Source organism: Hyperolius riggenbachi, chromosome 1 (assembly GCF_040937935.1).
Source record: "Hyperolius riggenbachi isolate aHypRig1 chromosome 1, aHypRig1.pri, whole genome shotgun sequence".
Taxonomy (NCBI): domain Eukaryota; kingdom Metazoa; phylum Chordata; class Amphibia; order Anura; family Hyperoliidae; genus Hyperolius; species Hyperolius riggenbachi.
In genome coordinates this window covers 277,179,349-277,205,111 of record NC_090646.1, presented here as the reverse complement: position 1 = coordinate 277,205,111, position 25,763 = coordinate 277,179,349, and the positions used below count along the sequence as shown (strand labels likewise).

Here is a 25,763-nt window from a genome sequence, read left to right as displayed (position 1 = left end):
TATTGCGCACTTTCTGTTAATCCAATAAACTTCATTTCACGTCTCAAATATCACTGTGTGTGTCTCCTATACGATATATTTAGCCAACATTTTTTATCGTAACAACCAATGTTTTATACAGGAAAATCATGATGATTAACAAGGTTGCCCAAACTTTTGCATCCCACTGTACATTCAAATGCAAGAACTGAACAGTAAAGTGAGCAGCTAGCCCATATCAGAGCTAGTGAGTCGCCGTCCAGGCTGCCGATATGTGTAGGTACCTAGAACCCCACCCATCATACACCTTTTTCATGGGCCCCACTCCCAATATACCAAATCCCCTGTGCTGGCTTCTGTCAATGGCCACCATTTAATATGTCAGAGTACCGTATATACTCGCATATAAGCCGACCCCCCAACTTTTCCCTGAAAAAACAGGGGAAAATGATTGACCCCCATATAAGCCGGGGGTAGGAAATGCTGGATTGGTGCAGCCCCCCAGTGTGTCCCAATATAGCTAGTATAGTGCCCAGTATAGCTAGTAAAGTGCCCAGTATAGCCAGTATAGTGCCCAGTATGGGTAGGTAGTGCCTCAGTTTAGCTAGTATAGTGCCCAGTTTAGCTAGTATAGTGTCCCAGTATGGTTAGTATAGTGCCCAGTTTAGCCAGTATAGTGCCCAGTTTAGCTAGTATAGTGCCCAGTTTAGCTAGTATAGTGCCCAGTTTAGCCAGTATAGTGCCCAGTTTAGCCAGTATAGTGCCCAGTTTAGCTAGTATAGTGCCCAGTTTAGCTAGTATAGTGCCCCAGTATGGCTAGTAAAGTGCCCAGTTTAGCTAGTATAGTGCCCAGTTTAGCTAGTATAGTGCCCCAGTATGGCTAGTAAAGTGCCCAGTTTAGCCAGTATAGTGCCCAGTTTAGCCAGTATAGTGCCCAGTTTAGCCAGTATAGTGCCCAGTTTAGCTAGTATAGTACCCAAGTATGGCTAGTATAGTACCCAGTTTAGCTAGTATAGTGCCCCAGTATGGCTAGTAAAGTGCCCAGTTTAGCCAGTATAGTGCCCAGTTTAGCCAGTATAGTGCCCAGTTTAGCTAGTATAGTACCCAAGTATGGCTAGTAAAGTGCCCAGTTTAGCCAGTATAGTGCCCAGCATAGGTGGGTAGTGCTCCCCCCCGCGGCCGCCGCTGCTGCTATTACCTTGTTAGACAGCGGCCGCTTTCTAATCCGCGTTCCTCTTCTTTCTCAGAGTGTATCACAGCAGCGCGCCCGGCGCTGCTGCTGTGACGATGCAGGGGGCAGGAAAGAGCGCGGCTCCCTAAAGCGGCGATCTGTATCGCCGTTACCAAGGGAACCGCTCTTTCCTTCCCCCTGCATCGTCACAGCAGCAGCGCCGGGCGCGCTGCTGTGATACACTCTGAGAAAGAGGAGGAACGCGGATTAGGAAGCGGCCGCTGTCTAACAAGGTAATAGCAGCCGCGGGGAGGGGGGGGAGCGGGGCGCGGACCACCCGACCACCCACCACTAGACCACCAGGGAAGACTCGCATACAAGCCGACCCCCCAACTTTTGACCCCCTTTTTGGGGGTCAAAAATTTGGCTTGTATGCGAGTATATACGGTATACATCCATCCTGCATGTAAGTGCATAGCTGAAAATAGCACCAAATTACCATCTTTACCGAAGATTATCTACCACTTAACTCTGAGGATGATTATGAAAGCATAGAACTAACAATAGTGTGGCTGATCCATTGGCGCAGAGGGTACCTTTTTTTCTGTAGTTCCCCTTTAAAAAATATGAGAAACATATTATTTATAATGTCAGTTTTTTGTTGTTTTTGCCAGGGCTGTGGAGTCGGTAAAAAAAATTCACCGACTCCGACGCCTGAGGTTAGGATTCCTCTGACTCTTCTAATTTGCATATTACAATTTTGTTGTTTGAAAGTATGACACAATAAATGCATCTCTTAACTGACAACGCTTAGGAACTTTAAAATACAACTGAAGTGAGAGGGATATGAAGGCTGCCATATTTATTCCCTTTTAAACAATACCATTTACCTGGCTAGCCAGCTGATCTTCTAAAGACTAAAATTAGTCCTTGGTAAGAGTACTTGTAGAAGACGGGAACAAAGAACATCTATCAGGCCCTAGGCCAGTGATGGCTAACCTTGGCACTCCAGCTGTGACAAAACTACAAATCCCATCATGCCTCTGCCTGCCCGAGTTATGCTTAGAGCTGTCAGAGTATTGCAATGCCTCATGGGACTTGTAGTTCCACCACAGCTGGAGTGCCAAGGTTAGCCATCACTGCCCTAGGCAATGTGACTGTGGGTACATGTAAGAGTGATGTGCAGGTACTCTTCATGCACAATCTGAACTAGGTTTATGGGTGATAGACAACACCTCTGTGATCAATGTGCACAACATTCTCAGTGCATTCCCTGCAGCTCTGTGGGGAGTGCATATGTATAGTACTACTGTGTAAGAAAGTAAACCTGAGACAGATGAAATTAAAGTTTTATACATACATGGGGCTTCCTCCAGCTCCCTTCAGGCTAATTAGGCCCTTGCTGTCGTCCTCCGCCACCTGGATCTTCTGCTATGGGTCCATGTACTACACCTGCGCAGCATTATTACGCAGGTGCAGAATGTTCCTGGCTGTGGGAGCGGCACACGGCTGGACTTCGCTGACTGGCTGAATTACCGGGATTGATTGCAGAAGATACATGTGGCGGAGGAGGACAGCGACTGCATTAGCCTAAAGGGGGCTGGAGGAAGCCCCAGGTATGTATAAAGCCCCGAGCATGTATAAAACTTTTCTTTTCATCCGACTCAGGTACCCTTTAATTCATAGTCGCCAAACCAAATTTTAACATATTAAATGATTTGATTTCATGAGCAAAGAGAGTGCATACATTTGCATAAATCGGCATCAACGCAGAATTATTTGCATCTCATTGACCATCGCTATTAGTGACACGGCTACACATTAGGCTTTATTCTTACAGCATAGATGTTATTTAGTATAAAGTTTCTTGGGTACACGTCCTATATACAGTCACAATCAGATATGTATATCTGACTTTAAAAATATGGGGACTGCTTTATTGAAGCAGCACAAGTAACTATTTTTTGATTGGTTTATTTCATTTTTGTGGACTAAGCACAGTTATTACTGTATATATAAATTATGATGACTATTAACAGAAATAGAACATTTTATCGTATTTTCTATTTTAATTGCAGTCTAAATTCATTAGGAGTCAGTGCATTTTCTTCCGACTCCAGGGACCCAAATATTGCCTTGACTCCGACTACACAGCCCTGGTTTTTGCACGCAGATCAGCCTGGCAACTTGCTTTATTTCAGCTTGTTAGTAGTAACATTAAGTTTTTTACGTTTTTTGACTAAACACCGCTTTGCTTATTACAATTTTGCAGGCCACAATTGGAACCCCATGTTAGTCCTACTCCTGAAGTAATGGAGTTAGGGGAATTTATTATCACTAAGTGTGCCGACTCTCCAGACTGGAGCAAAAATAAAAGATATCGTCGGCGTAGCACTGGAGATTTATCAAAAAGTAAAGAAAATGCAAAATTTAAATCTGAGGGAGAAAGTTCATCTAAACATCCTTCCAGAAAACCTAGAAATCAAATGTCTGAGCAGAAAAAAGAAGACAGTTGTATGCAATCTAAGACAAAAAGAAAAGGAAAGAACATTCAGTCCCAGAGTGTAAGTAATGACAATAACGACTGATTATTTGTGTGGTCAAAATTGCTATTTGTTGAGGATCAGACAGGAATTCCCAAAGTGGCTAAAAAATTGTGGTGAAAATCCAACCTAACAAAAATGCCAGGTCTGCACCCTCTCCGCTCCGCATAGCAATTTTTCTGGTAACCTTGAGACCATTCCAGTATAAACGGGCAGCATTACATACCAGAAATAATTCTCATCTCTGCCTTTTCTAAGTAATGCTTTTTGCACTCCAGGGAGTTGGTGAGTAGGAGTATAGCAGAGCTCAGACTTTTATCCTCTTCTCTGCATGCCCCCTCTGCAGTTTGTCACCTCTGTCCTCTGCTTCTCTCTGTGAACCGTTTGCTACCTCTGTTTCCCTTCTGCTTCTTGCCATGTTCTTCTACTCAATACCTCTGACCCCTTCAGTTTCTCTCCACACTCCTTCCTCTGCTCCGATACCTCTGTCCCCTTCCGCTTCTCTCTTTGTTCCTTTCTCTGCTTGATACTGCTGTCCCTTCCGCTTCTCTCCTTTCTTCCTCTGCTTGATACTCCTGTCCCTTCCGCTTTTCTCCTTGTTCCTTCCTCTGCTCGATTCTGCTGTCCTTTCCACTTTCTCTGTGTTCATTCTTCTGCTTTTCACCTCTGTCACCCTCTGCTTCTCTCTGTGTTCCTTCCTCTGCTCAATACATCTGTCCCCTTCCGGTTCTCTCCATCTTCCTTCTGCCATTCGTCATCTGCCCCCTTCCACATCTCTGCATGCTCCTTCTGCCGCTTGTTACCCAATCACCTTCTGCTTCTCATAGCTTTCCTTCTGCTGCTCGCCACCTCTGTCCCCTTCTGCTTCTCTGTATTTCTTCCACCACTCGTCATCTGTCCCCTTATGCTTCTCTCCATGCTGCTGCCCCTGCTTGTCACCCAATCACCTTCTGATTCTCATAAGTTTCTTTCTGCCACCAGTCACCTTTGTCCTTTTTTGCTTCTCTCAGTGTTCCTTCTGCTGCTCGTCATCTGACAGCTTCAGCTTCTCTCCGTTGGACTTCGGCTTCTGCATACTAGCCAGCTACTGAAATGCCCAGCCAATACTGTTTGGCCGTACTTCGTGTTCTGGCCATAACATATACAGGTCCTTCTAAAAAAATTAGCATATTGTGATAAAGTTCATTATTTTCTGTAACGTACTGATAAACATTAGACTTTCATATATTTTAGATTCATTACACACAACTGAAGTAGTTCAAGCCTTTTATTGTTTTAATATTGATGATTTTGGCATTCAGCTCATGAAAACCCCAAATTCCTATCTTAAAAAATTAGCATATCATGAAAAGGTTCTCTAAACGAGCTATTAACCTAATCATCTGAATCAACTAATTAACTCTAAACACCTGCAAAAGATTCCTGAGGCTTTTAAAAACTCCCAGCCTGGTTCATTACTCAAAACCGCAATCATGGGTAAGACTGCCGACCTGACTGCTGTCCAGAAGGCCATCATTGACACCCTCAAGCAAGAGGGTAAGACACAGAAATAAATTTCAGAACGAATAGGCTGTTCCCAGAGTGCTGTATCAAGGCACCTCAGTGGGAAGTCTGTGGGAAGGAAAAAGTGTGGCAGAAAACGCTGCACAACGAGAAGAGGTGACCGGACCCTGAGGAAGATTGTGGAGAAGGACCGATTCCAGACCTTGGGGGACCTGCGGAAGCAGTGGACTGAGTCTGGAGTAGAAACATCCAGAGCCACCATGTACAGGCGTGTGCAGGAAATGGGCTACAGGTGCCACATTCCCCAGGTCAAGCCACTTTTGAACCAGAAACAGCAGCAGAAGCGCCTGACTTGGGCTACAGAGAAGCAGCACTGGACTGTTGCTCAGTGGTCCAAAGTACTTTTTTCGGATGAAAGGAACTTTTGCATTTCATTCTGAAATCAAGGTACCAGAGTCTGGAGGAAGACTGGGGAGAGGGAAATGCCAAAATGCCTGAAGTCCAGTGTCAAGTAAATATCACAGTCAGTGATGGTCTGGGGTGCCATGTCAGCTGCTGGTGTTGGTCCACTGTGTTTTATCAAGGGCAGGGTCAATGCAGCTAGCTATCAGGAGATTTTTGAGCACTTCATGCTTCCATCTGCTGAAAAGCTTTATGGAGATGATTTCATTTTTCAGCACGACCTGGCACCTGCTCACAGCGCCGAAACCACTGGTAAATGGTTTACTGACCATGGTATTACTGTGCTCAATTGGCCTGCCAACTCTCCTGACCTGAACCCCATAGAGAATCTGTGGGATATTGTGAAGAGAAAGTTGAGAGACGCAAGACCCAACACTCTGGATGAGCTTAAGGCCGCTATCGAAGCATCCTTGGCCTCCATAACACCTGAGCAGTGCCACAGGCTGATTGCCTCCATGCCACGCCGCATTGAAGCAGTCATTTCTGCAAAAGGATTTCCGACCAAGTATTGAGTGCATAACTGAACATAATTATTTGAAGATTGACTTTTTTTGTTTTAAAAACCCTTTTCTTTTATTGGTCGGATGAAATATGCTAATTTTTTGAGATAGGAATTTTGGGTTTTCATGAGCTGTACATTACAGAAAATAATGAACTTTATCACAATATGCTATTTTTTTGAGAAGGACCTGTACAACTTATCTTTGCATGTAAAAGAACTACTGTTTTTTTTAAAGAGACCCTGAAGTCTCAAAAAAAAATAAATCTTTTTTTATTTAACAAATATGTTTAATATGATAGCCCTAACTAAACCGCATTCCCTCCGCTGTAAGCTATCTAAATACCCCATAACTCACCGTGGGGCAATCCGGACAGCGCTTCCATGAGAGACAGAGCTATGAGCCACAGCTCTGCCTCTCAGTGCGTCTGTCAGCCTGGATCGCTGCCTCTCCCCACCCCTCTGTCTTCCTTCACTGAGAGGGGCGGGGGAGAGGCGAAGATATGCACTGACAGACGTGTGTAGAGGCAGAGCTGCAGCTCATAGCTCTGCCTCACATGGAAGCGCACAGGGCAGCAAAATCCACGACCATGAAAGCTGTGGATTTTGCAGGGGAGAGGGAGGGCGAATTAGTGGGGATTTAGATAGTTTACAACGGCGGTTTAGTTAGGGCTAATATGTTAAACACATTTGTTAAATAAAAAGGTGGGTTTTTTTGAGACTTCAGTGTCTCTTTAAAGTGAACCTCCAGACTAAAAATCGACTCAGCAGCACTGAAAAGGCCTGGTGTTTCTTTAACAGATTCACAGCATCAGAACTTTGTGTCTCTTATACAAGCCACATTTTTAGCTGCACAGAAGAAAACTGCCTGGGCATTTTTCCCCTGATGCTGTGCAAAGCATGATGGGATTTCTGATGTTGTTGTTCTCGTTCTGCTGTTTTGGTGCAATATTTTTTTTTGCATTTTGAATTTGACATTTGAAGCCTAGCGCATGCAGCTGGGAGGGGTTATCAGGACAAAGGTTTTCAATGTAGGCAAAGGATTTGTAAAGTGGCACTCCCCCTTTTTTTTTACGTGTATGTATGACGAATGTAGATACAAAGCGTAAGAGAACAAAAACAAGGTGAACAGATGGTATCTCACCATTCCTCCGGTGACCCTTTGGACAAACTTGCTGAGACGTGTGCTCATCGGACCCAAAACGGAAGAAGAAATCACAACTATGATCAGGAAGAAAAAGGAGATATCCGGGCACCTTCCGTCTTTTACTTTATTGCATAACTGTTGTCAAATGTGGGTTACATACCAGAGGTTCCGTGCTGGTGGTGGTGAGTTGGAGGTGGGGGTGTCGGGCATCAGTTGGGGCTTGCAAGCCCCAACTGATGCCCGACACCCCCACCTCCAACTCACCACCACCAGCACGGAACCTCTGGTATGTAACCCACATTTGACAACAGTTATGCAATAAAGTAAAAGACGGAAGGTGCCCGGATATCTCCTTTTTCTTCCTGATCATAGTTATCAGGACAAAGGACAGCTGGAACTGTGTCTTATGCTCCTTGTCACCTCCTTTCAACCAAAAAGATGGCTGCCCCCATGACAAAGATGGCAGCCCCCATGAATCACAAACATTTGCCTGTTCTTTTAAAACAGGGTGGGTAAAAAATTATATTACCTATCTATTCTAATTAACATAACGTAACTTAATGACAGTATGTTTGTTTAGGCTGAAGTTCCCCTTTAACACAGCTTCTTGCAGACCATGCAGTTGAAAGCTCTTTGTATTGAACTGCTTTGCATGAATTATTGAAGCAGCGAAAGGTTTTGGGAGATAAGGGGCAATCTTTCTGTAACATTGGTCTTTCTACTGGTAGGTTACAGGCGACATCAGCTGCAGTCAAGGATCTTGGGTTTAAAGTGTCTGCCTGAGGGGGTGGGGGGTGGAGGCTCCCAAAGATAGGTAATGTGATGAAACAAAAAATAATAATAATAGGAAGGGATGTGTCTTTACCACTCCAGATGGAAGATCCTAAACCACAGGGTAATGCAAAAAGATTAAATTATTTAGCACGATTCAAAGGACAATGTGTTTCACAGGTCTTAACCCACTTCTTCAGGTCAATACAAGTGCCTACAAGCAAAAATACATATGTGTATACTGGTGCTGCTAAATGACATAATATATTTCAAAAACCAAAACATTCGTATTAGACATTATTAATGGTATATCTCAAGAGTACCGTATATACTCGCAAGCAAGCCGACCCGCATGTAAGCCGACCCCCCCACTTTTACCCCAAAAAACAGGAAAAAATGATTGACCCTCATGTAAGCCGGGGGTAGGAAACGCTGGCCGCGTGATCCCCCCAGTATGTCCCAGTATAGCTAGTATAGTGCCCAGTATAGGTAGGTAGTGCTCAGTATAGCTAGTAAAATGCCCCAGTATAGCTAGTATAGTGCTCAGTATAGCTAGTATAGTGCTCAGTATAGCTAGTATAGTGCTCATTATAGCTAGTATAGTGCTCATTATAGCTAGTATAGTGCTCATTATAGCTAGTATAGTGCTCAGTATAGCCAGTATAGTGCTCAGTATAGCCAGTATAGTGCCCAGTATAGCCAGTATAGTGCCCAGTATAGTGCTCAGTATAGCTAGTGAAGTGCCCCAGTTTAGCTAGTGAAGTGCTAAGTGCTCAGTATAGCTAGTATAGTGCCCCATTATAGCTAGTATAGTGCCCCATTATAGCTAGTATAGTGCCCCATTATAGCTAGTATAGTGCCCCATTATAGCTAGTATAGTGCCCCATTATAGCTTGTATAGTGCCCCAGTATAGCTTGCATAGTGCCCCAGTATAGCTTGTATAGTGCCCCAGTATAGCTTGTATAGTGCCCCAATATAGCTAGCATAGTGCCCCATATAGCTAGCATAGTGCCCCAGTATGGGTGGGTAGGTGGGTGGATAGGTGCTGTCCCTCCCCGCTCCCCCGCGGCCGCCGCTGCTATTACCTTAGGCGGCGCCACTTCCTCTATCCCCGTCGCCCTCCGGTAACTCATTCACAGCAGCGCGCCTCTCGCTGCTGTGATGACGAGGAAACCATAGAGAGCGGCTTCCTGTAGCGGCGATGCCGTTACTATGGGAACCGCTCTCTATGGTTTCCTGCGTCATCACAGCAGCGGGGGGCGCGCTGCTGTGAATGAGTTACCGGAGGACGGGGATAGAGGAAGCGGCGCCACCTAAGGTAATAGCAGCGGCGGCCGCGGGGGGAGCGGGGAGGGACAGCACCTATCCACCCACCCATGACTCGCAAGCAAGCCGACCCCCCAACTTTTGGCCCACTTTTGGGGGGTCAAAAATTCGGCTTGCTTGCGAGTATATACGGTATTTGTCGACGGTATAAGCAATATTATCTCTATTTACTATATTCTAGTACATTTTAATATTGCTCTCAAAATTCTGATTCTATGCAAATATATCCTAGACAATTACTATACATTGCATGAGTGTTTATGATCCAAAGGGTGTATGTGTATATATATGTCTCTCTCTCTCTATCTATCTATCTATCTATATATATATATATATATATATATATATATATATATATATATATATATATATATATATAGTATTTTAGCACTCTGCGATACAAACAAAACAATAAACCTACTTTATTGCGTACGTCAAAAAAGGGCACCTGGAAAGTGACTTTTGGGTACCCAGGAAGCTTAGTAGTACAGTGATGGGAAAAACTATTTGCCCCTTCCTGATTTCTTATTCTTTTGCATGTTTGTCACACTTAAATGTTTCTGCTCATCAAAAAACGCTAACTATTAGTCAAAGATAACATAATTGAACACAAAATGCAGTTTTAAATGATGGTTTTTATTATTTAGTGAGAAAAAAACTCCAAATCTACATGGCCCTGTGTGAAAAAGTGATTGCCCCCCTTGTTAAAAAAATAACTTAACTGTGGTTTATCACACCTGAGTTCAATTTCTGTAGTCACCCCCAGGCCTGATTACTGCCACCCCTGTTTCAATCAAGAAATCACTTAAACAGGAGCTATCTGACACAGAGAAGTATACCAAAAGCACCTCAAAAGCTAAACATCATGCCAAGATCCAAAGAAATTCAGGAACAAATGAGAACAAAAGTAATTGAGACCTATCAGTCTGTTAAAGGTTATAAAGCTATTTCTAAAGCTTTGGGACTCCAGCGAACCACAGTGAGAGCCATTATCCACAAATGGCAAAAACATGGAACAGTGATGGAGTGGCCGACCGACCAAAATTACCCCAAGAGCGCAGAGAAAACTTATCCGAGAGGCCACAAAAGACCCCAGGACAACATCTAAAGAACTGCAGGCCTCACCTGCCTCAATTAAGGTCAGTGTTTATGACTCCACCATAAGAAAGAGACTGGGCAAAAATGGCCTGCATGGCAGATATCCAAGGCGCAAACCACTTTTAAGCAAAAAGAACATTAAGGCTCGTCTCAATTTTGCTAAAAAACATCTCAATGATTGCCAAGACTTTTGTGGAAGGTGCGTGTCCCGTTACATCTGGCGTAGAAGTAACACAGCATTTCAGCAAAAGAACATCCTACCAACAGTAAAATATGGTAATGGTAGTGTGATGGTCTGGGGTTGTTTTGCTGCTTCAGGACCTGAAAGGCTTGCTGTGATAGATGGAACCATGAATTATACTGTCTACCAAAAAATCCTGAAGGAGAATGTCCGGCCATCTGTTCGTCAACTCAAGCTGAAGCGATCTTGGGTGCTGCAGCAGGACAATGACCCAAAACACACCAGCAAATCCACCTCTGAATGGCTGAACAAAAACAAAATGAAGACTTTGGAGTGGCCTAGTCAAAGTCCTGATCTGAATCCTATTGAGATGTTGTGGCATGACCTTAAAAAGGCGGTTCATGCTAGAAAACCCTCAAATAAAGCTGAATTACAACCATTCTGCAAAGATGAGTGGGCCAAAATTCCTCCAGAGCGCTGTAAAAGACTAGTTGCAAGTTATCGCAAACGCTTGATTGCAGTTATTGCTGCTAAGGGTGGCCCAGCCAGTTATTAGGTTCAGGGGGCAATTTCTTTTTCACACAGGGCCATGTAGGTTTTGATTTTTTTTTTCTCACTAAATAATAAAAACCATCATTTAAAACTGCATTTTGTGTTCAATTATGTTATCTTTGACTAATAGTTAACGGTTTTTGATGAGCAGAAACATTTAAGCGTGACAAACACGCAAAAGAATAAGAAATCAGGAAGGAGGCAAATGGTTTTTCCCATCACTGTATATCGGTAAATTTTACATATATTCTATTGTTAAAGTATAAGAACTATTGTAAAATATCATTATTACATACCAATATTTTATTAAAGCTAAGCCTATTCTTACACTGAACTCTTCTCTTCCCCAGCTAACCTTAACCATCCTTGCTGCTGCACCTTCCCAGTAACTAACCTTAACCCTTTCTCTACCATAGTACTACCAGCTAGCCTTAAAGCGGAATATAACCCTGCATTTCAACTTTGCATTAAAACATTTTTTTCAGCATGGTATATGCAACCAGCATTTTTTTTTACTAGACCAGCATTGGAAGGGTTACACACAGAGCTTTAAAGTTCCGTGGATAGAAATGCAGAGGCATCCGAAGTTTAGTTAGATACATTTAAGTAAACACAATGTAACAAGGAATGTGACTCACTCTCTCTGACTGTGCAGGAGCTGGAGGACAGCCAGAGAGTGTGTAACATTCACCACTTGTTACATTGTGTTTACTTAAATGTATCTATCTAAACTTCGGATGTGTCTGCATTTCTATCCATGGAACTTTAAAGCTCTGTGTGTAACCCTTCCAAAGCTGGTCTAGTAAAAAAAAAAATGCTGGTTGCATATACCATGCTGTAAATAATGTTTTAATGCAAAGTTGAAATGCAGGGTTATATTCCGATTTAAGGATAGCTGGTAGAACTATAGTAGAGAAAGGGTTAAGGTTAGTTACTGGGAATGTGCAGCAGCGAGGATGGTTGCATATAATATGCTGTAAATAATGTTTTAGAGCAAAGTTGAAATGCAGGGTTATATTCCGCTTTAAAGAGGATCTTTACCATGGATTGTACTTCATTACAATCAGTAGCTAATACCCCTTTTCCCATGAGAAATATATTCCTTTTCTTGAATAGAATATCAGGGGGGTTCTTATGGCTGATGAAAACCCTCTCACAGTGTCACGACCATGGTCCTAGCAGTTTCCTGTCTGTGAACCTCGTTGCATTGTGGGAAATAACTGCTATTTATCTCCCTCTGTGCATTGAACTCTCAGAAACGAGCATTCCATACAGGTCGCCTGCCAGGACTAAAGATGTCGCTACTAGTGATAAATTTCACACTGTAAATCGGGGAGAGACTTTACAGTGGGCAAACCATGACTAAACAATTTATAAATATTGTAAACAATAAGCAATTTTAGTCATTGTTGTTTTCACTACAATTCCTCTTTAAATGCCCACACTGCCGATAACACTGACACACGACACACGTTTATATTTTCTAGAAATCTCCTACATGTTATTAACCACTTGATGATCCACCCTTTACCCCTCCTTAAGGACCAGCGCTGTTTTTAATGATCTGTGCTGGGTGGGCTCTGCAGCCCCCAGCACAGATCAGGGTGCAGGCAGAGCGACCAGATCACCCCCCTTCCTGAGGCTTGCGGGGGGCCTGCCTGAGGTTTGCGGGGGGGGGCACCTTAAAGCCCCCCTCCGCAGCGAAATTCCCCCCCTCCCTCTCCGACCTTTCCCCCCTGGTGATCCGGGCTGCACAGGACGCTATCTGTCCTGTGCAGCCAGTGACAGGCTGTCACATGGCGGCGATCCCCGGCCGCTGATTGGCCGGGGATCGCCGATCTGCCTTACGGCGCTGCTACAATGTAAACAAAGGAGACATATGTCTCCTACGTTTACATTTAGTCTGCGGCTCGCAGGCTATTCACGGAGACCTGCTCCGTGATCTAACAGGAAATGGCCGCTCGCGCGAGCTGCCTTTCCTGATTAATTATGGAGGCACCTGGCGACGCAGATCTGCGTCGCTGGTCCTCCAGCTACCACTTTGCCGCCGCACGGTATGAGTGTGCGGTCAGCAAGTGGTTAAATTCAGTTAAAGAAAAAAAAATGATACCCAAGGAGAAGGAAGGCTCTGGGTCCTATTATCCTTAAAGGTAATTTAACTGAGGAACACAGTTGGAAGCCATGGATATCTTTATCACATAGGTTATCGGAACGTGAACAATATGTTGCTAAATATTACTCTGATGCCGGAGAACTTAAAGTGGACCCAAATTAAAAATACAAGATTTCAGAAATAAAATCTATTTTCTAAATTATAATAATAAATAGCAGGTTTTTTTTCAGCTGCATGATGACAAATATAAAATATTTTACATTTATTGGAGGAACCCCTCCCTTCCTTTCATATTGCCGGGATTTTTCCAGCAAACTGGTGGGGAAGATAAAAAACAAAACACAGGCTGCTACTGATGATGTCACAGGGGAGGTGATCTAAGCTTGTGTGAGATTTCACATAGATGACGCCCCTGTGAGGGAGGGTAGCTGATGACAAACACACCCATTATCTAAAACCTCCTACTAATCTCAGAAGTAATGGCTGCCACCTGTATAACCCTAGTTATGAAAAGAGAAGGGTGAAAAGTATGCACTTGAAATGCTCATAGGCTTGAAGGAGTGTTTATTTATCTTTCTATGTGTCAGTGGTGCACCTAAATATTTTGAATTAAAAAAATGTTTGGATTGGGTCCGCTTTAAGACCCTTGATATTGAAAAATAATTTTGTCCTAATCAAATTTTTTTTTCTTTAAATAGGATTCTCCTGATTCACACAAACTTGCTGATAATGCTACAGATGTACCTGCTCAGTTAAAGCGTAAGTTGACTTGAGTGTATGTTCTAAAATAAAAAATGCAGTGCAGTCAGACTGGTTTAACACCTGGCCTCTTATGCTGGGTACATACTATGAGATTTTATGGTCGATTTGACAGTAAATCGATCTGACAGTAAATGGACCATAAAATCTCAAAGTGTGTACCCAGCATTATGCCTAGTATACACCATACAATTTTCTGGTAAGGCAGGTCGGGAGTGCGTCAATAGCGGTGTTCGAATGACCGACGCTAGCGGCAATACATTACCTGTTACGCCGGCACGTGTCCCCACTGTCCCTTCTCCACGCTGGGCTCCGGCTGGCTTCACTTACTTCCTGTCGGGGGAAGTTTAAACAGTAGAGCGTCCTCTACTGTTTAAACTTCCCCCGACAGGAAATAAAGTGAAGCTGGAGCTCAGAGTGGAGATCGGGGGACTCGCGCCGGCCGGAAAAGGTAATGTATGTAGAAGACGGCGGCGGCAGCAGCAGTTCCACAGATTGTGAATCGGTTTCATAGTGAAATCTGTTTGCAGTGTAGGCAGCCAATAGATCCCTCTTTGATCAGATTCAATCACAGAGGGATCTGCTCGTCGATCTGGTGGCAATCGACCAGTGTATGGCAGCCTGATTTACCTGTGAGATAGATAATTTCCAACATGTTGGAAATTATTTATCTAACCATCTATCTGCCTAGCAATTAGGCATCGTTCTACTCAGCAGGAGATAACCACAAGACAATGCACCCAGGGATAATGACCAGTCTCTACCAGTACTTTACAGAAAATAATCTAACAGAAAATCTTACAGAAAAATCTAACATAAAATTGTATGGTGTGTACTAGGCATAACTGTGATGCCAGGCTATAGTAGTATGTACTGAATTTGGCATAGTTTTGTTCAATTAACCACCCTGGCATTCTATTTTTTTTTTTTTTGTATATACATTTTTTTAAATCATGTAGCTAGCCTAGCGCTAGCTACATGATGCCCCCCTCCCTGCGGCGTCCGCCCATACCGCTCGATCGCGGCCGGCGCGTACCCACGTAAGGCAATCCCGTTCTGAACGGGATTTCCTTTAGGGCTTCCCCCGTCGCCATGATGACGATCGCGATATCGACATCGTGACGTCAGACGGAGTCCCAATCCACCCCTCAGCGCTGCCTGACATTGATTGGCCAGGCAACACCGGGGTATCGGGGGGGAGGAGGGGGGGGGTTAGAGGGGGCTTTACGCGGCGGGTAGCAGGCGCATTGGCGGTGGCATTTGCTGCGTGTTTCCCCCCAAAAAATTATGAAAATCGGCCCAGCGGGGCCTGTGCGGCGCCATCCGGTGGTATGGACGAGCGGAGCTCGTCCATACCTTCAAGGAGGTTAATACCTTACTTGACCGCAAATGGTGTTCCAAAACCTGTACATAGTTTAGCACCAATGTTGCCTACCCAGAGGTGTAAGCTACCCACTGCTTGTGCACTAAGGCACTCTTATACCATCCTGGATATTGAACTATATTTTAATAAGGAGCAAGGTGGATATTAATCTCTATATCCCACATTCCACATAGCCATATAACACTGCATTCATGATTAAAAAAAAATAATTAAAATCATATTTTAGATGATTATACTAAGTACAGTTCTCCACTTTGCCTTAGTATATCTTAACAGCTTTGGCGCAAAAACAAACAAAAAAAAATTATATACTGTTTCTACTTTGACTTTTGGCTTGTATTTTTGAGACTGCAGTAAATTGTGTTAAAAGACAATGGATTTTAGAAGTGTTCCTGATCCCACGCCATGATTTGCACTGTTCATAAGAATGTTCATAACAATAGTTAGGCTTGGGCCACACTTGTCCATTTGCAAATCGAATCCCGTTTCAAACGGATCAGTTTTTCTAAAAACTGATGCAAAAATTATCAGTTTTTCAAAATGTTGTCCTTTTGTAGCATACGTTTCCATTCCGTTTAACCTACCCGGCGTTCTATTGAGATCGCCAGGGCGGCTGCGGGAGGTTTTTTTTTTTTTTTTTTATTAAAAAAAATCTATTTCATGCAGCCAACTGAAAGTTGGCTGCATAAAAGCCCACTAGAGGGCACTCCTGTTGCATATTTCTGATCGCCTCAGGCGATCAGAAGTAACAAGAAGGGCCGCGATGAGTGGCCCTCCTTGTTTTGCTTTTCTCGTCGCCATGGCGACGAGCGGAGTGACGTCATGGACGTCAGCTGACGTCAGCCGCCTCTGATCCAGCCCTTAGCGCTGGCCGGAACTTATTGGTCCGGCTGCGCAGGGCTCGGGCGGCTGGGGGGACCCTCGAGCAGCGGCGTTCAGGCAACACACGCGGCTGGCGAAGTGCCGGCTGCGTGTGCTGCTTTTTATTTGATAAAAATCGGCCCAGCAGGGCCTGAGCGGCACCCTCCGGCGGTAATGGACAAGCTGAGCTCGTCTATACCGCTCAGGAGGTTAAACATATGTCCTTTCTTTATGTGTGTGTTTTTTTTGGATAAGATATGCTGTTGAGGGAAGGAGCAGGCAGTAGGCAATCCGTTTTTGCCTGTTTTGTGTTTGCCTGTTTTGTGTGCAAAAGTTCTCTGTGTAGAGGGAGATCCATACCTTTCACTACCCCTCCGTGTATCCAGGGTCCGTGAAAAACCTGCAAATTCTGACTCTCCATTCAGTTCTTCCAAACGGATCTGTCTTTCAAAGTGTGTGAAGACGGCCGCTATTTTAAACATTGGTATCCGTGGCTCCGGTTTTGATCTGGGCCAGAAAGCGGAGCCACTGATGCGTTTTTTTTTTTTTAATCAAGTGTGAAGTGTGTACATCCCTGCGTGCAAGCTGCCTGTGGAAAAGGCTACCCTCCTTATTTTTTTGCCTAAAAATGTTTAAAAGCCATGACCCAGGAGTTGACAGATGAGTCCCAGCGGCATAGCTGGAGTGGTTAATGCCTTTGTTGATTTTGGTGTGTCTGTGATTTTCTGTATAGCTTGCACAGGAAGCATAGGTCTCACAAGTTAATGAAGGGACAGTACTTAGTGTGCTCCTCTGTCCACATTTCTTTGCAGCCTGAATGATACTGTAGTGTTGTAGCCATGCACAAGCAAGTCACACATGATAGGCAATACCCCCAGTAATCAGGCGAAAGTTTACACTCGAAATTAGGGTCAGCAAGGGTCCGCTTCAGCAACAAACATGGAACTCAGCATGCTATAGCTTGAAAACAAATTAAGCAAAGTGCAGAGGCTGGTGCTGCTGCTATGTGTTTATTGTGGAAATTATTAAGTTACAGTATGTCAAGTGGAGGAGGCTGCATGCGGCTTAGTGTGCGCCCGGATGGAGGTCCTCTCGACGTCCATTTCTCACGCTGGCACTTGTTCACCAAGAGGGTCTGACAAGGGGTCTGTCACCGTAACATGGGTTAAATGACCTGCGCTCAATCATGGAATGGGACAAATTGTAAAGCATAGTCTGAGTCGTGGGCCAAATAGTTTGATTTAACATTCATTGAACAGTCTAAGTGGCATAACTATAGCCTCTGTGGGAGGGGCTGGATCCCCACCCTTCCCCCTTCTGCAGAGTAGCACAGTGGAGTAGTTTAACCACTTAACGACCGCCTAACGCCCATAGGCGTCGGCGGGTCGTTAGTGGTATAGCATGGAGCGGCCTTTCCATGCCAGTTCACGGAGGCTGTCTCTGTGAACAGCCGGAGAGCCGCCGATCGCGGCTCGCCAGCTAACTGTAAACAGGCGGGGAAGAAATCCCCGCTGTTTAGATCACACGGCGCTGCTGCGCAGCAGCGCCGTGACGTAGATCGGCGATCCCCGGCCTCTGATTGGCCGGGGATCGCCGGCATATGATAGGCTGAAGCCTATCCTTCAATGCGCAGGACGGAAATCCGTCCTGCGCAGCCTATGGAGGGAGAGGGAGGTAAGGGGAAGGAGGGAGCGCCGAAAACGCTGCGGAGGGGGGCTTTGAAGAGCCCCCCCTGCAGATCAAAAACAGCTGGCGGCGATCAGACCCCCCCCCCAGCAGGACATCCCCCTAGTGGGGAAAAAAGGGGGGGGGGGAAGTCTGATCGCCAAGGCTCACTCCTGATCGGTGCTGCGGGCTGGAGAGCCCACGCAGCACCGATCAGTGCAGAAAGTCCTGGTCCTTAAGTGGCTAATATGTGCCTGCTCCGGGCTGCTTTGAGTCTCCTCTAATCTTCTTAGCCGATACATGCTCTATCCTGCATACCTCGGGCTCTTAACGCAGGCCACGTGATTGGGAGCTGGAGGTTTGGAAGTATAGAGCATGCAGCTGCTGGGAAGAACAGCAGAGACACAATGCATCGCTAGTGGAGCAGGTAAATATTTCAGTGTTCCGCTGCACTACTATGTGGGGAGAGGGTGTCGGAGAAAGGGGGGGGGGGGTTACCAGCCACATGGAGGGGATTTGGATCCAAGGAGGGGACCCCATTCTAATTTTATAGAGTGGGTCTTGTGGGTTGTTGCTGCGCACAGGTTCAAACTGACAATGTTTCAACCAAAAATACTGTCGTCCTCTGCAGGGCTGTGGAGTCGGAGTCGAGGAGTTGGGGCGATTTTGGGCACCCGGAGTTGGAGTCGGAGTCGTAGTTTCAGAAACTGGGGAGTCGGAGTCGCATGATTTTTGTACAAAATCCACAGCCCTGTTAAAGTAAACCTCCGGACTAAAAATCGACTCAGCAGCACTGAAAAGGCTTTGTGTTTCTTTAACAGCTTCACAGCATCAGAACTGTTTCTCTTATACAAGCCTCATTTTTAGCTGCACAGAAGAAAACTGCCCAGGCTTTTTTCCCCTGATGCTGTGCAAAGCATGATGGGATTTCTGAATTTGTTGTTCTCGTTCTGCTGTTTTGGTGCAATTTTTTTTTTTTTTTTTACATTTTGAATTTGACATTTGAAGCCTAGCTCGCAGCTGGGAGGGGTAATCAGGACACAGGATGGTTGGTACTGTGTCTCCTGCTCCTTGTCACCTCCTTTCAACCAAAAAGATGGCTGCCCCCATGACAAAGATGGCAGCCCCCATGAATCACAAACATTTGCCTGTTCCTTTAAAACAGGGTGGGTAAGAGATTATATTACCTATCTATTCTAATTAACATAACTAATGTAACTTGATGACAGTATGTTTGTTTAGGCTGAAGTTCCCCTTTAAGTATTAGACTAAGGAGTCGGAGTCTGAGCAATTTTGGGTACCCGGAGTCGGAGTCGTGGTTTCAGAAACTGAGGAGTCGGAGTTTGAGTCGGAATATTTTTGTTCCGACTCCACTGCCCTGGTCCTCTGGATGGGAAGGCAGGGTACTGTTGATCTTTTACTGCTTACAATTGTGTACATTTGTAACTCTTAATGGCCATATAAAATACGGGCCTTGTGTTTGACACTTGTGCGCTGTCTAGTGAGGCAAGATTGTAAACCATAAAACTACTACAACACAATTGTTAATGCTTTAAGAAATAAAATCACTTCTGCTTGCCTGGAGTTTGCTTTAAGTGTACATTGTATTGTTTTTAAATAGGCTTTACATTTTATTAATTTGATAACTAATATTTTCCAGATGTTAAAAGGAAAATGCGAATGTCTGAAGTAGATAAACTTGCTCTTCCTACAAATTGTTCTCCTAATGTGATCCATTTGGATGAAGGTTTGTCTTCAAGACCCAAGAGAAAGTCAATACCACCATCAAAGTGGTTTCCAGTAAATACAGAGGTCTCAACAGCACGCCATTCTCAATCAAAAAGTATGTCAACTAAAATTTGTTTGAACTTTTTCCCTGTCAGCCAGTCCAAATTGTTTACTATGAATTGGATGATACACTGCATAAAAAAAATGGAACGCAAAAATAAGACATCCTAGATCTGAAAGAATGAAATATTCTATAATCTCTTTACATAGTTGAATGTGCTGACAACAAAAACGCACAAAAATTATCAATGGGAATCAAATGTATCAACCTATAGAGGTCTGGATTCAAAATTAAAGTGTGTGTGTGTGTGTGGGGGGGGGGGGGGGGGGGGGGAGGAGACGACGAATGTTCATCTTGGCTGGGCGCCGTTATACCGTTATAGCAGCAATGCTATTATGCGCCCCGCGTAGCAGTAATTCGGGGCTCTTGCGGCTGCCAGACCCTGAATTACATCTCCCTCTGAGTTGCGACAACTCTGAGTGGGAGTAGTATTTAACGCCGCCTTTGAGTTGACGGCAGTAGGGAGAGCCGTCATTCAGCTCTCGCCACGCCGAACTGAGCAGAATAATATGTACTCATTAAAAAAAAAAAACACACTTCAGGCAGATCTAACTTTGATGTAATGTTCAAAATGAGGCTCCGTAGTGTGCGTGGCCTCCCAAGCGCCTGTATGACCTCCCTAAAATGCCTGGGCATGCTGCTGATGAGGTTGCGGATAGTCTCCTGAGGATCCCTCCCAGACCTGGACTAAAGCTTCCACCAACTCCTGGACAGTCTGAGTGGTGGATGGAGCAAGACATGATTTCCCACATGTGCTCAATTGGATTCAGGTCTGGGGAACAGGCGGGCCAGTCCATAGCATCAATGCCTTCGTCTTGCAGGCACTTGTGACACACACCATCCATGAGGTCTAGCATTGTCTTGCATTAGGAGGAACCCAGGGTCAACTGCACCAGCATATAGTCTCGCAAAGGGGTCTGAGGATCTAATCTTGGTGCCTAGTGGCAGTCGGCGAGTACATGGCGGGTTGTGCGGCCCCCCAAAGAAATGCCCCCACTCCATTACTCACTGCCAAACCGGTCATGCTGGATGATGTTGCAGGCAGCAGAACGTTCTGTACGGCATTTCCAGACTGTCATGTTTGTCACATGTGCTCGCTCAGTGTGAACCTGCTTTCATCTGTGAAGAGCACAGGGTGCAAGTGGCGAATTTGACATTTGCCAGAGAGCACCAAGATTGGCAAACGTCCTGCACGATGTTGGGCTGTAAGCACAACCCCCACCTGTTCACGTCAGGCCATCATACCTCCCTCATGGAGACCTGGAGGTCATTTTGCAGGGCTCTGGCAGTGTTCCTACCTTGCACAAAGGCAGAGTTAGTGGTCCTGCTGCTGGGTTGTTGCCCTCCTACGGCCTCCACATCTCCTGATGTTACTCATGGTCTCATGGTAGCGCCCTGGACACTACGCTGACAGACACAGCAAACTTTGCTGCCACAGCTCTCATTGATGTGCCATCCTGGATGACCTGCACTACCTGAGCCACTTGTATGGGTTGTAGAATTTTTCTCATGTTACCACTAGAGTGAAAGCACCGCCAGCATTCAAAAGTAACCAAAACATCAGCCAGAAAGCATAGGAACTGAGAAGTGGTCACCACCCGCAGAGCCACTCCTTTATTGGGGATATCTTGCTAATTGCCTATAATTTCCACCTGTTTCCTGTTCCATTTGCACAATAGCATGTTAAAGGGAACCAGAGAGGAACTCTCTTTAAAAACAGAAAAAGATTTTATACATACCTGGGGCTTCTTCCAGCCCCATACGCACGGATCGCTCCCACGCCGCCGTCCAACGCTTCCTGTATCGGCGGTACTGGGTCCCGTCACTTCCGGCGGACGCAGCCAATTGTCCGCATGAGCAGGGGCTCCCTCCATACCCTTACGCGTGCGGCTGCTCAGTATGCAGCTGCACGCGTAAGTGTATGCCGGGAGCCCCTGTGATGCGGACAATTGGCCGCGTCCTGCCGCCAACTGGCCGAAACTACGGAACCTGGTACCGCCGGATACAGGAAGCGGAGGACGGCGGCGTGGGAGCGATCCGTGCGTATGGGGCTGGAGGAAGCCCCAGGTATGTATAATAGTTTTTTTTCTGGGGCCTCTGGTTTCCTTTAAATTGATTACCAGTCAGTGTTGCAACCTAAGTGGACAGTTTGATTTCACAGAAGTAAAAATTTACTTGGAGTTACATTGTGTTAAGTGTTGCCATTTTTTTTGAGCAGTGTATATTAATAGTATAATAGAAGACACATTCACATTTTCCTAAGTTAATCAGTTAGCTGTGAGCTCTGAACAGTTGAATGTATTGGTGTTATTTGGTGTTTTTTTTGATGGACAGTTGGACTCTCGCCTTGAGGAGGTAGAGTCCTTAGATAGCACCAGTGCACACCAAAAAGCACTAGCGTAATCGCAAACGCTCACCGCTTTTTGAGCATTTTGGTGTGTTTTTTTTATTTTTTTATATTTTGTTACAGTAGAGCTGTAACTGAACATTTTCTGTAACAAACACTTGGAAGAACGCTCTGATCCGGCACTTTTCAGAGCGATTTTCCACTTTCCTATACTTAACATTGAGGCTGAATCTCCTCAGAAATCAGCAAAAATGCTGCAGGACCCGCGTTTGCATTTGGGAAAAGAGCACATCGATCTGGTGTGCTCCATTCCTATACATTAACCAATCACTTTTTGAAGCAAGCATTTTAAAAAGCACTCAGAAGCGCTCTTGGTGTGCACAAGCCCTCACTATTGATTTTTTTTAATAGTTCAGCAAGCAAAATTACATTTACAAAATAATTTCTACTGGAAGGGTCAGCACCAACAAATAGTACTAAAAGTTATTTTAATTATAGCTCTTTAAAGAGACTCTAACAAAAAACAAGAAAAAAGTTCCCCTGGGGGGTACTCACCTCGGGAGGTGGAAGCCTCAGAGTCCCAATGAGGCTTCCCTCTCCCCTGTAGCTGCAGGCAATCCAGCAAGCCTGACAAGGCTTGCTATATTTACCTTCCCTGGCTTTACCGGGGGCGTTGTTGCGGCTCTCAGCACGGAGATAGGCGGAAATAGCCAATCTCTGTTGGGTCCACTCTACTGTGCAGGCGCGGAAGACTTGCGCCTGCGCAGTAGAGCGGCATGTCAGCGATCGGCTATTTCCGCCTATCGCTGAGCAGAGGGCCGATACTGCGCTGGAGCCAGGAAGGTAAATATTTACATCCCCTGCCATTCCAGGAGTTTTTCCGGCACCGCGGGACACAGGAGGACAGGGGGAAGCCTGGATAGGATTATGATAGTTATGATGAGGTAGACATATGTATATACAGTGCCAAGCACACACACATCCTGTGTTGCTTTTCTTCTTTCTCTGCCTGAAAGAGTTAACATACAGTTTGTAAACCATAAAACTGCGAGAACAAAATTGTTAATGCACTAAGAAATACAATTGGCTATGCTTGCTTGGGTTTTGCTTTAACCACTTTATTTCTCACTTTATTTCACGAATTTCTCCGTCCCTTTTTCCATCCCTTCACCCCCAGGGACGGAGAAGTCCGTACCTTCCGCGCTACCGCCGCTTGTGCGCGCGCACCCGCCGCTCGTGCACGCCGCCGCCCTCTCGCCCGGAGATCAATGAACGGGAAAATCTATTCCCGTTCGTTGATTTAAGCCCCCGCAATGATCCGCTGCGTCTATTAGAAACAGAGCGATCATTGTGATTCTCCCAGCCTCCTACTGCTTCCTGTAAGCGTCCTTCCGGACGCTTACAGGTCGCATGTAAACAGACTCACTGTGGCCATCTTGTGGCCAAATAGTAAACTACACCCTAAAGCATTTTACACATACAAATATATTGGATTACACAATAAATTAACTCATTACCTCCCACACTCCCCAATTTTTATTTTTTTTTTGTAATTTAAAAAAACAAAACAAAAATACAATTAAAAAAAACCATAAATAGTTACCTTAGGGACTGAACTTTTTAAATATTTATGTCAAGAGGGTATAACATTGTTACTTTATAAACTATGGGCTTGTAATTAGGGATGGACGCAAAACTGAAAAAAATGCACCTTTATTTCCAAATAAAATATTGGCGCCAAACATTGTGATAGGGACATAATTTAAACGGTTTTATAACCGGGACAAATGGGCAAATACATTTCATGGGTTTTAATTACAGTAGCATGCATTATGTAAAAACTATAATGGCCGAAAACGGAAAAATATTTTTTTCCTACATTTTCTCATATTTTCCCATTAAAACACATTTAGAATAAAATAATTCTTGGCGTAATGTCCCACCTAAAGAAAGCCTAATTGGTGGCGAAAAAACAAGATATAGTTCATTTCATTGCGATAAGTAATAATAAAGTTATAGACGAATGAATGGATGGAGCGCTGAAAGGTGAAAATTGCTCTGGTGTTCAAGGGGTAAAACCCCTCAGTGGTGAAGTGGTTAAACTAAGTGTTTGGTTTATTGTTTTTAAATAGGTTTTAAGTTTGTTAATTTAAAAACTGTAATATTTTCCAGAGGTGAAAAAGTTGAGTCTCCCTGAAGTAGATAAACTTGCTCTTCCTACATACTTTGCTACTAATGTGAGTAATTTGGATGAAGGTTCGTCTTCAAGACCCAAGAGAAAGTGCCGGGCAGTAAACACAGATAGTCCAACAGTACGCCCTTTTCTACCAAAGAGCGAAAGTACGTCACTATGTCAATTAACATTTGTTTTCTTTTTCCCTTTCAGGCAGTCCTTCAATTTGTTTTCTATGAATTGGATGATATATTAATTGTATAAAAGAAGACACATTCAACTTTTTCCCAAGTTAATCAGTTAGGGCCCGTTTCCACTAACCACGAATTCGCTTTGCAGTCATCACATCAAACCTGAAGCTAATGCATGTCAATGGAGTAGTTTCTATTGCATGACAATTTTCAGATGTGATGCGACCCGGGAAAATTATGTGGATGCATCCGATTCCCCTAGGCAGAAGCAGACTGGCGGCTTTCCGGAAGTCACCTGCGGCTACATGCGATGCGATCACATCCGGGCAGTGGAAACTGACCCTTAGCTGTAAGCTCTGAACAGCTGTGAATGTATGGGTGTTTTTTCTTTTTTGATGAGCAGTTAAACTCTCATCTCGTGGAGGTAGTGTCCTTAGATACCATTGAATTTACTGCAGAATTAAACTTGCAGTCCGTTTATCGGATCACGTGGAACAGATCCATAGGTTACCATTGGATCCATTCGCTTCCGATCTGGGAACAGAGAGCTTTAGAAGAGAGCTTTAAAATGATATCCATCTTTGCATAGTTATATTGTATTACACAGGGCGACTTTTTCTCAAAGTCAGCAGCTCCATTCAGCAGAAAAAGTCGCCCTGTGTAATACAATGTAACTATGGAAATCATTTTAAAGCTCTCTTTCTCCTCTTTCTGGTGACACCTAAATCATCACCCTACGCATTTTAGTTTTCTCTATTTTCGCGATCAAAGTCGCGGCCGCTGCAATTTCGTTCGCGAAAATAGCGAAAACTAAAAGGCGTAGGGTGGTGGTTTATATATCATTGGAAAGAGGAGAAGGAGAGCTTTTAAAATGATATGCATCTTTCCATAGTTTCTGCACTGCTCGGAGTCCCTTTAAATACATTTATGAATAAACTTAAAAAATTGTGAAACTGTACAAATAAGGCAGGCAGAGAGTAGTCAAAATGCAGGCAGAGGTTGGGGCAGGCGGCAGACAGAGTAGACAAAAATCCCTGCAAAAATCGGTAACAGTAAGGCAGAAGCACTTAGCTCAGAAACAGTTGGGAACCAAATGGCTATATTGTCATCCTGTGCTCTCATCTGGCAATTCTGCCATGGCAGTCAGTTGACACAGAGAAGAGATGAAATTACAACTTATGATTAGAG

The 25,763-nt window shown here is 44.5% G+C and overlaps 1 protein-coding gene across 4 annotated transcripts in view; it reads left to right on the top strand.

Annotated features, from left to right (window-relative positions):
- The window catches only part of LOC137506633 (transcription initiation factor TFIID subunit 3-like), a 401,567-nt gene that overhangs the window by 249,352 nt on the left and 126,452 nt on the right, over nucleotides 1-25,763 (top strand). For all 4 annotated transcript variants that reach the window (XM_068233615.1, XM_068233614.1, XM_068233616.1 and 1 more), the window contains 4 exons: nucleotides 3,423-3,714; nucleotides 14,045-14,105; nucleotides 19,676-19,858; nucleotides 24,384-24,551. In XM_068233615.1, coding sequence (XP_068089716.1) covers nucleotides 3,423-3,714; nucleotides 14,045-14,105; nucleotides 19,676-19,858; nucleotides 24,384-24,551 — 704 coding nt within the window. The remainder of the gene's footprint in view (nucleotides 1-3,422; nucleotides 3,715-14,044; nucleotides 14,106-19,675; nucleotides 19,859-24,383; nucleotides 24,552-25,763) is intronic.